Genomic DNA, 13607 nt, shown 5'->3' with positions numbered 1-13607 from the left:
ATTTGGACGCAGATTAAAGCATATGCTCCTGAGATGTGTCATATTTCACAGGCCATTCTTAATTTATGTTGCCTGAAGGCATTTTGACAAATTCCAGCATGGTCTCTAGGAAAAAACCCTCTTACAGGGAAACAAATGACTGCAGCTGTAACCGGGGGGCATTCCTGTCCTTGTGCAAGACAATGTGAGGCTAAATAGTACTTAAATATATAAATTAGGATCCATCTGCAACTATAATAGTCATGAAGACTGATAGAAGTCAACAGCTTCAGCTTTTGTGTCAGTAGGGCTCTGGGGGATTGTGGGGGTTGTGTGTACGACTCCTGGGTCCTTGATCATGGTACCCAGCATGCTTGGGTGAAAACTGGGAACCACAGCAGGGCATGCAGACTGTCACTCTGGACACAAGGGTCAGATGGATGTGTTAATAATGATGATAATAATAATGCAGTGCTTCTTTCTTCCACGTTTGTTGTGGCCAGGATCCCCCAATCCAACATGGGTGACCATGAAGACCTCAACAAGATGTCCGGGCACTGGAACACCTCGGAGAACTACCAGCTGAACCCGGCCAGCGTCATCGTCTCCGTGGTCTTCTCGCTCATCTTCCTCCTAGGCACCGTGGGCAACAGCCTGGTCCTGGCCGTGCTCCTGCGCAACGGGCAGATGGGGCACAACACCACCAACCTGTTCATCCTGAACCTCAGCGTTGCCGATTTCTTCTTCATCATCTTCTGCGTGCCCTTCCAGGCCACCATCTACTCCCTGGAGGGCTGGGTGTTCGGCTCCTTCATGTGCAAGGCGGTCCACTTCTTCATCAACCTCACGATGTACGCCAGCAGCTTCACGCTGGCTGCTGTCTCTGTCGACAGGTAGGCTGTCCTCTCGCAGGGTTGTTCTGTGGGCCAGGGTCCATTATGGTATTCCACACTTATGTAGTGAGTTTCTCCTTCCCCTGCTCTACCTCTTCTCATTGTGTGTGTGTTGAGGGTGGTGTGTGTGTTTGTGTGTTTCTTGTCTTTCTTCCAATGGGTGGAAAAACAAACTTCCAAGGTGCTGATTAATTCATCTCTAAAGCAGCAGCATCCACAATAACTGCGGGAAACGCCCGGCACTCAATGTACCAAGAAATAAATTTGTACATTTTCATCGCTTTGCTGATGTCTGAGTCGAGTGTCACGGTGCACCGGACACCTGCTGAGACTATTTCACATAAATATCTTTCTCGATATCGAAAGGACACTTTGGGGTTGTTTCTGTGCAAGCAGCATAAGGAGCTATAATCGCCCCCTCAGTGTGGCTGCTGTCAACATGGACAGCAAGTCCTCGGCCTGGAAACAGATCAGCATCCTGATGGAGTCTTCATCTGGCTCAAGCAAAATGTCTTGAGTAAAAACAGGGAAGCTCAGCCACAGAGAAACACGGCTTCTGTGGGAACATAATGTGATCTGTTCTACACCAACACCGGTGATGACCTGGAGTTGCTCTGCGTCCACTGGGGCTGCAGTCGAGTTATTATAATGTAGCACTTGCTGCAGAAATGATCGTAAATAGTCACTTGAACCTCCTTCCATGAACATATTTTGTCCTGTGACAACAGATACAGGACTCAAGACTTCAATTTCTAATGGGAAACACTAAGCTAAAGTTAGCGACACATGCTTCCAGTTTTCACAATCCCAGAACAAGCAGTATCCTTAGCAGAGACAACAGCTGTCTGCTTGTCAAACTCATTATTGAACTTTGTCTTAAGTATAGTCCCTCTCCCAGCAAGAGCAACACACTGTGACGGTGACGGATGAACAGGCGGCTGCAGGAACGTTTCCCCTCCATTAACACATAATCTGATGAGACTGACGGCCGAGTTGCGATTAATTTAATCACAGATGGGTCACATGACTCGTGACTCCAACTGGACAAGAGTGAGGAAAGACTTGGAGACAAGGGCAGGGCCTGGCATGCGGTTTCCTTCAGACCAGGTCTCAGAGCTCTTCCGCCAGCAGAGCCATGGCCTAAGAGTCACATCAAACGCCTGTTCTGTCATAATTACCCTCCGCAAGCTCTTCCACTAATCAGCGGGTTCATCACTGAACTCTCACCTGAATAATAACAGTGCCAGACGAAGTCGGGTATGAGTATGAGCTGGAGGATGCTGTGTAGAAATCGGCCATTGCACGACCTTAAACAGCAGCAGGTTTCTTCCGCTCAAGTCTGTATCCAATTTACACAACAAAATAAACTATACAATGTGACGCATACAGTAGTGTGGAGTAGTGGTTAGAGCTCTGGAGTCTGGAGGCACTGCTGTTGTACCCTTGAGCAAGGTACTTTACCTAGATTGCTCCAGTAAATGCCCAAGTGTATAAATGGGTAAATGTTAAAAAATAATGCGATAACTTGTAACAATTGTAAGTCACCCTGGATAAGAGTTTCTGCAAAGAAATCGAGTAATAATAATAATAATAAATAAAAAAAAACAACCACAACAAAAACACAAGCTCTGGAGGTTTGATGGCAGACTTCTTGAGTCTTTAGTGCTCAATAGAGTTCTCCTTAGACAGCGACCGTTGATTCGGCCAGAGAGGGAAGCCTGACCCGGGATAGGTCACGCACACGTTGCTAAAGATACAGCAGTGAAGCGCAGGACTGCCAGCTCAGTGAAGCAGAGCGATGGTCCAGAGCAATGATCGTAATGAATGTAATCAAAGGCAGCTCTAATAATCAGCCTCCGAATGCTATTCTTCGCCGTGGCCCAGGTGAATAATTAAATTTGCATCAGGCCACAGTCTTAGCCCTTCACACTACATTATTCTCAAGCTTTTTTTAATATGTAGTGTGTTATGTATAGCCTCTGTGACTTCTAACATAGTTTAATCCATTTCAAAGGAAGAGGCCCATTAGCACAGTCTTCTCATCTCTAAAACAAAGGGCCAACAACTTCACAACAGGCTGCTGGGGTGGGTTTCTATTGTTGATTTTTTTTAAAATGTGTGACTAATATACTCCATACGGTACACAATGTGTAACATACCCAGGCAGCAATTATAGACATTGTTGTACACCAGTGCTCAGTTGCGTTTGATAAAGCTTTTGAACCGTCAGTTACAGCTGTAAAGTCATTAACTCATTAGAGACAGGTCACCTAATCACTGGAAACTTATGCACAGTCTGCAGCTGGTAATTAGTGCCTCCCGTATTCATTCAATAATCAATAAAAGACACAACTCGGTTCTGTAACCACACCAGGTATTATTAAACATTTAAAACCCTGACGAGCTTCAAAGTCATTTGCATTCTGAAGTGCACAGCTCCACCGCAATTCACAAACTGAAATCTAAAACAAAATAAAGAGATTCGCATAAAGCAGGCAGTCTGTGTGTATGTAACTCCAACCCATGGGTCTGTGATGTAAATATCCTGTAATCACCCCATGGTGCTCGTCTGGTGTCCATTAATAACTAAGTGATCAAGGATCCTATCCAGTCTGTTTTTGAATGTTCCCAAATTGTCTCTTCAGCCACATCGCTGGGGAGTTTGTTCAGATTGTGACGCCTCTCTGTGTGAAGAAGTGTCTCCTGTTTTCTGTCTTGAATGCCTTGAAGCCCAATTTCCATTTGTGTCCCCGGGTGCGTGTGTCCCTGCTGATCTGGAAAAGCTCCTCTGGTTTGGTGTGGTTGATGCCTTTCATGATGTTGAAGACTTGGATCAAGTCCCCACGTAGTCTCCTCTGTTCCAGGGTGAAAAGGTTCAGGTCCTCAGTCTCTCAGTAGGACATTCCCTTCAGACCTGGAATAAGTCTGGTTGCTCTCCTCTGAACTGCCTCTAGAGCAGCGATATCTTTCTTGAAGTGTGGAGCCCAGAACTGTCCACAGTATCCAGATGAGCTCTAACTAGTGCATTGTACAGTCTGAACATCACTGTCCTTGTTCTCAATTCTACACTTTTGACAATATACCCTAGCATTGTGTTTGCCTTTTTTATTGCTTCCCCACATTGTTTGGATGGAGAAAGTGAGGAGTCCACATAGACTCCTAGGTCTTTCTCATGCGTTACTTCATCTAGTTCTATTCCTCCCATAGTGTCAGTATAGTGAACATTTTTGTTACCTGCATGTATTACCTTGCACTTGTCCACATTGAATTACATCTGCCAGGTGTCGCCCACAACTGAATATTATCTAAGTCCCTTTGAATAGCCTGTGCTGCTGAGATTGTATCTGCTGAGCCACCTATTTTAGTATCTGCAAATTTGACAAGTTTGCTAACTATCCCAGAGTCCAGATCATTAATATATATTAGAAAAAGCACAGGCCCTAGTACTGATCCCTGTGGAACTCCACTAACAACCTCAGCGACTCCTCTAATCGACACCCTCTGTTTCCTATACATGAACCAGTTCATAATCCATCGACTTACATTACCCTGAATGCCTACAGCTTACAATTTGAGGATCAGTCTTTGGTGTGGAAACTTATCAAAAGCTTTCTGAAAATCTAAGTATATCATATCATATGCTTTCACATGATCTACAGCAGCTTCAGAAAACTCTAATACATTAGTAAGACATGATCTGCGTCATCTAAACCCAGTTTTTCATATATAACACTATAGAACACTGTAGAATATAAAGACACTTAACATGTTCAATTGAGATCCAGGATAATCTTAATCATGAAGATTAGGATTGGACTGGCTAGGCAAGCGCCCCAGTGGCTCAACTCCCCAACTTCCTCCACAGAAACCCACGCTGGGTACAACTGCGTTTGTACACTTTGGGTAGAGAGAGACCGAAGGCATGGTGATGGTTCAGAACTTTCTTGATAACTCTGAGAGGCTCTCAAACAATCTTAATACATTTCTGACAAGACAATATAATAAATACGATTCAATTTGAACGTAATTAAAAATTTAAATTCTTGGTCATGCACTTTGTGTAGGTCTTGCATTAGTGACTTCTTGCTGCCCTAAATTTGTCTCTCTTTCTTTGTTGTGTAATTATATTAGTCATACATTTTAGGGGTGGAACGGTTATATTGAAACTTTAATTAATGTATTCACTTTCAGTAAAACAAAATGAGAAGAAGATTGTCCTGGTAAGAATATTTCTGTTTTAATTTTAGATTTATTTAAAATAGTCTTGAAAATAGCACTCTGGAATGGACTTACGTCAACATTGAGAACAAATGCGTAGTTACGTATGAGATCGTCGTGCATTTTGAAATTGATTCAACTGCTTGCATGTCAGTGTATAAATTGCATGACTTGTATCTAAATGGATTACTGTATAAGATGTTACTGTTTTAATTGTGTAGCTTGAACTTGAAAAGGTTTTGGGATCAGGGGCACTCATTCCAAAACCGGAAGCTCACTGTTTCAATTGATAGGAAATGAGCATTGAAGAGACATCGGGGAAAATTAATCTTGACAGTATGATAGCCCTAGGTAAGTTATTCATTTCCTGTAATGATATGTCCCATTTCTAAGAGTTGAGTAATGAGACTCATTATTGACTAATCTTCACAATCCTGTCTGCTTCATAAAACGTACGCTATCAACCACCTAGTAACAGCTCATAAAGCTTACTAGAAACTTTTACAGACAATTTATAGTAGGGCTGTGCGATATGACGATATATATCGTGTGACGATAGAAAAACGTCTATCGTTTCATATTATGCTGTCATTTATTTCGTTGTGTCGCAAATCCCACTCTTTACGGCAGTACGGCTTTGCGTTCTCCCCGCTTCTTCCACACATGTTGGATGCGGCAAGAAATGTGCATTCAGACACACATGAGGAGAGAGAACTGACACACAATAACCACAATAGCCAATAGATACTTTAATGCGCAAGCGCACACGTTGCCCCCCGCTCTCATTGCCGGGCTGAACTCGATCTGCAGGCACCCCCCACCCCTGCTAATTTAGATGGATGAAATTTGTATAAAATTAAAGAGTAATAAAGCTGGTTTACAGATAGTTCCATTTTCTTTTTATTATGATGGTGAAGTGGTACAACAGTTTTTATTATTATTATTATTATAACTATTTTGTATTAACACGTGCTGTACCGGTAAGCAAAATCGAGACGCGACAGTCAGAGAAGATGTCCCTGTCTAGCAGATGTTAAATGCGCCACTATAATCCCGGATATGGTAAATCTACCTGAATCTATACCTTTTACAGCGCATGGGTTGCGTGATTACTATTACTTGTGTTATTGCTGTGATGTGACAGTAAATCATACTATGTATTTGTGTACATATATATCCCATAACACGTAATAGTAATCACACAACACTTGCACTGTAATGTGCATTCTGCATATATTTACCATGACAGCCTGCATGTGGTATTTGTTAGTTTTGCATATTTAATTATTAACGAAATACTTTTGAATGACTTTGATCTTATTTTGTAGCTTGATTGCATAAAAACAAGAAATATTGATATATATCGTGTATCGTCCAAACGTCTAAAAATATCAAGATATTATTTTTAAGTCATATCGCCCATCCCTAATTCATAGTCTGTTTAGAAAATGCAACTAGTACAAGAAAATTAGTTATTATATAACAAAGACCTAGAAAGTGAATTGTTTGTTGCTATTTGTCAAAGTTGTAGAGCTTTTCTAATGTATATTAATGATCTGGACTCTGGGATAGTTAGCAAACTTGTCAAATTTGCAGATTTAGGACTTAGATAATATTCAGTTATGGGCCGACACCTGGCAGATGAAATTCAATGTGGACAAGTGCAAGGTATTACATGCAGGTAACAAAAATGTCCACTATAATTACACTATGGGAGGAATAGAACTAGAAGTAACGCATGAGAAAGACCTAGGAGTCTATGTGGACTCCTCACTTTCTCCATCCAAACAATGTGGGGAAGCAATAAAAAAGGCAAACAGAGTGTTAGGGTATATTGTCAAAAGTGTAGAACTGAGAACAAGGGCAGTGATGTTCAGACTGTACAATGCACTAGTTAGAGCTCATCTGGATACTGTGTGCAGTTCTGGGCTCCACACTTCAAGAAAGATATCGCTGCTCTAGAGGCAGTTCAGAGGAGAGCAACCAGACTTATTCCAGGTCTGAAGGGAATGTCCTACTGAGAGACTGAGGACCTGAACCTTTTCACCTGGAACAGAGGAGACTACGTGGGGACTTGATCCAAGTCTTCAAAATCATGAAAGGCATCGACCACATCAAACCAGAGGAGCTTTTCCAGATCAGCAGGGACACACGCACCCGGGGACACAAATGGAAATTGGGCTTCAAGGCATTCAAGACAGAAAACATACTGGATAGGATCCTTGATCACTTAGTTATTAATGGATACCAAACGAGCACGATGGGGCAAATGGGCTCCTCTCGATTGTACACTTTATGTCCTTATGTTCTTATATCTATGTTAATTTAATAAATATTCACTGAATATGATGTTATAACTGTATTGCCTGAACAACAATTTTGTTGCGTTAAGTGTAACAGAGCTGTATAAAATATGGCGTTCCCTGTGTGATAATGCTCCTCTTGTTTTGCAGGTACCTGGCCATCCGCTATCCTTTGCGCTCCAGAGAACTGCGCACGCCGTGCAACGCAGTGGCTGCCATGGCGGTGATCTGGGGGCTGTCTCTGGTCTTCGCTGGCCCTTATCTCAGCTACTACGACCTCATCGACTTCGCCAATGGCAACGTGTGTGTGCCCGGCTGGGAGGAGCGGAGCCGCAAGGTGCTGGACACCTGCACCTTCGTGTTCGGCTACGTCATCCCAGTACTGATCGTGAGCCTGTCCTACACGCGCACCATAAAGTACCTGTGGACGGCCGTGGACCCTCTGGACGGCATGTCTGAGTCAAAGAAGGCGAAAAGGAAAGTGACCAAGATGATCATCATCGTCACGGTGCTCTTCTGCCTGTGCTGGCTGCCCTACCACGTGGTGATCCTGTGCTACCTGTATGGGGACTTCCCCTTCAACCAGACCACCTACGCCTTCAGGCTCCTCTCACACTGCATGGCCTACGCCAACTCCTGCCTCAACCCTATCGTCTACGCGCTGGTGTCCAAGCACTTCCGCAAGGGCTTCAAGAAGGTGTTCAGCTGCATTCTGAGCAAAAAGGCGCGGAATAAAGTCCACGTGGTGCACGTCGCCAACACAGTGCCCGGGTTTGAGGCCGGTTCCACGGAGGTGTCGCACATGAACGAGGAAAACGTAAGACAGAACGACTGCGAGATGGGCAACCGCCTGCCCACTGTCCAACAGGGCACCGCGATGACAATCACCTTGCCCTATCCCCAGCAGTCCTGACGTGCTGTAACCACAGCGGTCCTGCCGTGCCGTAACCACAGCGGTCCCGACTGAGCAGAAGGAAAGACTGCTTTGGTTGTTTTTAAAAGCAACAAGAGGAATCACAAAGGGTTGAATTGTGGGGGGAAACAAAATAGGTCTGTTAATCATCTGCAACCAGAGCCATTTAAGATTTATATTCATATAAGGGGACGAGAGAGATTGTATCTACCTTCTGTATTTGGTCCTGTTGTTCTGTCATTCTTAACAAACGGACATCAATTGGTTTCAGTCGTAATTTTGTTCTGGGACTTTTGTTGCTATTTTGTTATTTTGTTTGCAGATTCCTAAGTATATTAATATATACTAGATAGTGAAAAAATAAACATGGCGATAAAAAAAAAAGGGTAAAAATGAATCATGTTTTTGCATTTTTATCCTTTCCGTCTCATTATTGGTGCCAAAAGTGTTTGTTTTCTAATATATTATGGGAATATATTGCAAATATAAATCGCATTGCTGTTGTAGAAAATAATTGTTTTATTGAATCGGCTACACATGAATCGATGGTGTAACTATTTCATTAATAAAGAATTGAAGTTTATTTATGGAAAAAATGTGTTAATGCCCTGTATCTGTATTTTTTACATATGGAATTAATAATAAAAAATACATTTTCCAATTAAACCTATTACTTTTATTATATATTATTAATTTCCAATTCATAAATCATGCAGCTACTACACAGAGGGTCCAAATACGAATGGACGTGTCAGGCCGTGATTTCTCCTTGAAGATGATACAGAGATCTCTCTCTCTCTCCGGGGGTTTTACAATTCCTTAGTATGATTTAATCTTCTCCTACTATGCCAATAATACTATCATTAGCAACTCTTCAACAAATAACACACTTTTTATCCCTCGTATGGTTTATTCACACTGTATAATGCTGATAAAAAGAGAAAGAGAGGGGAAAATTAAATCAAATACCGCTCACCACCCTGAGGTATAAATATTTAATACCTAGCTGCAGGTGTTTTTGTTGCCAAGAACGAAGGCAAGCTCCCCCACAAGCGCCTGCAGTGGCTGCTTTGTGTGTTTGTCAGTGGCGGATCAATGCGAGTCGGGGCTGTAACACAATGTTCTCGCTCTGGCTGTTTTCTGTCTTTAGTGGTCGTCTACATTACTGTCACCAAATGCTTCAGTGTTCGTAGCTCGGAAAGAGTAATACATTGTGAACCCAGGGACACGCCACCTGCCCAGACAGGAGACAGAGATAGCAAAGGACCTAGTGTGCTGTCATGTAGGAAGGAACATTAATCACATGGAGGGTGCCACCGCATCTACCAAGAGAGAGGGAGAGGCAGCGAGACAGGGAGAAAGAGAGAGAGAGAGCGAGAGAGAGGTAAGCCTACAGATTTCCCTCAGGTCCCTACAAATAAAAAACAGATTCACTCCAGCAGCCTGAACTGTAGAAAATACAAACACTTCCCGATTCCTGTAACCAAGCCGAGACGCACATCAAACATTATTATTGTTGTTGTTATTATTAGTATATCGTGAACTCATGCAAGCGACTTATGGAAGACTGTTTATTGCACTGTCAACTTTTAATTTCTTTATTGTATCTTAAACTTAAAATGCAAATATTATGAGGCCAGAAGCGATTATGTCCAACAATTCATTACTCCCTGCACAGTGAAGATAAATACATAAATCAGATCCTAGGGAAAGCTGCACAACGATTTAATTCACGTCTATCAGAAAGCAACGCAGACAGCTGATGTTGCCTGGGGATCATGTGAATAAATCATCATTACAATAGTATTAAGTGAGCTGTGAATGTTATGTAACCATAACTGTTATGTAGCCATCCACTGTTTACAGATCGGGCCGGTAATCCGATCAGAAAGGACTGTCAGGACACGGTGTTGGGGTGAGCTCTCTTTACAGGCACTGTGGTTCAGTCAGGGAGGAAAACGGGAAGCTTGTGACGGTGCAAGACGTTATGGATATGTGTCCACGCACCTTGCAATAGCAATCCTACATTAGCTCAGGTGTGGCAGCATCATGTTAAAGGGGTTGTTTCTCATCGGCAGGGAGAATGAATGGAGCAAAGTACAGTAAAGCTCTGGAAGAAAATCTGCTGGCCTAGAAATCTGAAACTGGGACGGACGTTTGGCTTTCAGCAGGACATTGACCCGAAGCACACAGTCAACACTGGCTAAGGGACACAAGGTAAATGTCCTTGAGTGGCCCAGTCAAAGCCCTGACCTAAATCCAATCGAAGATTGCTGTGCATCAATGCTCCCCAATGAACCTGAGAGAGCCTGTACAGTTTTGTAAAGAAGAATGGTCAAATATTACCAAATTTAGGTGTGCAAAATTGGTCTGTTATGAAGGTCAATGGATGATGGCAACCTGGTTGCTCCAAGAGCAAAGCTGAGAGCACAGAAGCGATGCCGCCCATCACCATTATTAACAACTCTTGTCGAAGGAGACGTTACATTAGGCCGTCAGCCATAGGAGCCTTTCTGACCGCGAGTCACACAATCGATTGACACAGTAAGGACTGATCAGACTTCTGCTGATCGAGAGGCTCCTTAATGTATAATGATCGCGTGCCTGTGCACTAAACAGCAATGAAGCATGAAATGAACTGATAGAGATCTGTAATTTTATTATCAGTGCTGCCAATATGATGTTTTGTTTGTTTGCTGGCTTTGTTTACTGTCACAATCGCTGCACCGGTTCCGCACATGGAGTGGAGGTGCATGTAAGTCAGAAAGGGGGCTGTACACAGAGACTAGAGCTAATCTGAATTCTCCATCCCACACAAGGGTTCATGACTCTGCAAAGGTTATATTCCTGTACGAAGCATGGCTCGCATCGTGGTGAATTGTAATTTTGACATAGAAGGTCGGATTAGACCTTCCCAACTGTAATTGTGAAGCAAACAAAGACAAAAAAGCACAAGAGAGGAGAGCGGAGCAGACACACCGCTGGGCCAGACGGGCAGAACCTGAGGCTTGGCAACATTGAGGGCGAAATAATTTCTTAACTGATAAAAATGCTTTTTTGAGGAGGTATAGTGGGGGAGTGAAACAGACCTGCAGTCGCAGCACTGACCACACTAATGACATGACATTTCATCCTATTATGTAGCCAGGTGCTTGTGCGTCTCATCAGTACTCTTAATGGGTCTCCAGACAGCCTCAGGAAATCCTCAGGTAACCTTCTCTGCTCGCTTAGCTTGAATTCCTCAAAGCCTAAATGTCAAATTTGCGAATGCTGGCAGGGAATCCTTGGGAACCTTGTGTCATCTTCATTCTATTACAAATCTGATTCCTGTAGCCCCATTTTGTGGAGTGGCAATATTACACCTACAGTATTTCTGTAATAACCATGAAAATGAGAATCTGAACTGCTTGCTTAATATGCTGATTTACTAGGTTTTGTACTGGTTGAATAAGCTGGCACTATTTTGTCATCAAAACCACTTTCAATAGGTCCTTAGTTCAGCCTGATCAGTCTAACATAAAACAGGTTTCTGATCAACTCATCACATTAAAATAAATAACGAAATACTACGAGACTACGTCGGGACTTGATTCAAGTCTTCAATATCATGAAAGGCATCGACCACATCAAACAAGAGGAGCTTTTCCAGATCAGCAGGGACACACGCACCCGGGACACAAATGGAAATTGGGCTTCAAGGCATTCAAGACGGAAAACAGGAGACAATTTCTTCACACAGAGAGGCGTCACAATCTGAACAAACTCCCCAGCGATGTGGCTGAAGAGACAATTTGGGAACATTAAAAAACAGACTGGATAGGATCCTTGATTACTTAGTTATTAATGGACACCAAACGAGCACGATGGGTCGAATGGGCTCCTCTCGATTGAACACTGTCTCATGTTCTTATGTTCTTATGTAACTCTAACATGTTCCCATTTAACCCTGCAGAGTTCCTCAAGTGTCTGTGTCCCGTGTTAACTGTTAATTTATACTTCCCTGTGACGTGTCTCTTTCCCTGACAACACTACACGTCACACAACACCACACAACGGGTTCTCTAACACACTGTGCCCGGTGTCACCCGGGGATACTCCAGGTTAGACACTGAAGTGGTGCGTGACTGAGGACACGCTGGGAACCCCTGGGCTGTGATAGAGTTCACTACACTCCTATTACCTGCCGTCTCTGTATTTGTGCACTTGGGCTGTAATCGCTGTAATTCCTCACGCCAGCGCCTCAAGCTGCATGTTGGAGAGACTAAGAAGAAAGAGAGAGAAAAGAAAACAAAGGAGAAACATAACTCGAACATAATCATCATGACACGGTGTTTTATTTGGCAGAAAACTTTGCTGAAAAAACGGTCCACTGACTGAAGGATGATTGCAGGTTATTAGAGAGAAGCTCTGCTATCATGCAGGTAAAGTATCGGCTCCGATTGTGTTTGTTTGTTTTTAACCATTTATTTTGGAATAAACAGCCAATGCAGAGACATTTTAAGCTGCACAAAGAACACTTGAAAGATATTTAATTAAGGGGTAATGCTTGTTATCCCTATTAGACTTCAATAACCTTGCATAAATATAATTACATCAAATGGCAGTACAATACCCACTCACAACAAGATGAAACAAAGTGCTTAAACAGAATAAAGAGGTATTTCATTATTGTTAGGCACACAATTGTGTACGAGTCCATTGTTACAGGGAAATGCATAAACAAATCGGTGGGGGTGAGGAGTTCAAAATAACTTTGTTCTTCTGAACAAGCCTGCCTTGCATGTTAAACTTGAATATCTTGCCCTTAAGATACTACTCTCTATATCTGGATATTTCCTTGTCATATGGGAACCGTACACGTCACACACACGCGTAGAGATATGTTGTAGAATTGACCAAGATTAATTGGTAACACTTTATAATAAGGCAAAGTTGTAAATGTTTAACGGTGTATAATACATACACACATATGATGAATAGATATGTTATAAAGCATTCATAATGCATAATACATTTGTTATAACCCACATATAGCAATACGTGGAATGGGCACAACGTCAAACAGGTAGCTTAAAAGTAACAGTCTTATAAATAATTTATAAATCACATTATTTTACATTTTTTATTATGTATTAGGAATGTGTCAAAGCAGTAGTGAAGTTGTTCATAAATCTGAAAGAGGGACGCATTCATAAGCAGCACCTTATAATAAAGCGTTACCGTTTAATTCAATTCTGGAATCTAAAAGCAGGACATCCTGCACCAAAGAAAGACCAGTTTCTCCACTGCAATGCATGTCTG

The 13607-nt window shown here is 42.5% G+C and overlaps 1 protein-coding gene across 1 annotated transcript; it reads left to right on the top strand.

Moving 5' to 3' along the window:
- Positions 1-498: 498 nt before the first annotated feature.
- On the top strand, positions 499-8904 carry galr2b (galanin receptor 2b). Its single transcript, XM_066689189.1, has 2 exons — positions 499-872; positions 7544-8904. Exons 1-2 carry the CDS (start codon positions 499-501, stop codon positions 8304-8306), a joined length of 1137 nt encoding a protein of 378 aa, XP_066545286.1. The 3' UTR covers positions 8307-8904.
- Positions 8905-13607: the final 4703 nt, after the last annotated feature.

This window comes from Amia ocellicauda, chromosome 17, assembly GCF_036373705.1.
Source record: "Amia ocellicauda isolate fAmiCal2 chromosome 17, fAmiCal2.hap1, whole genome shotgun sequence".
Classification (NCBI taxonomy): domain Eukaryota; kingdom Metazoa; phylum Chordata; class Actinopteri; order Amiiformes; family Amiidae; genus Amia; species Amia ocellicauda.
The sequence above is the reverse complement of the archived record's forward strand: the minus strand, read 5'-3'. Positions and strand labels throughout refer to the sequence as shown.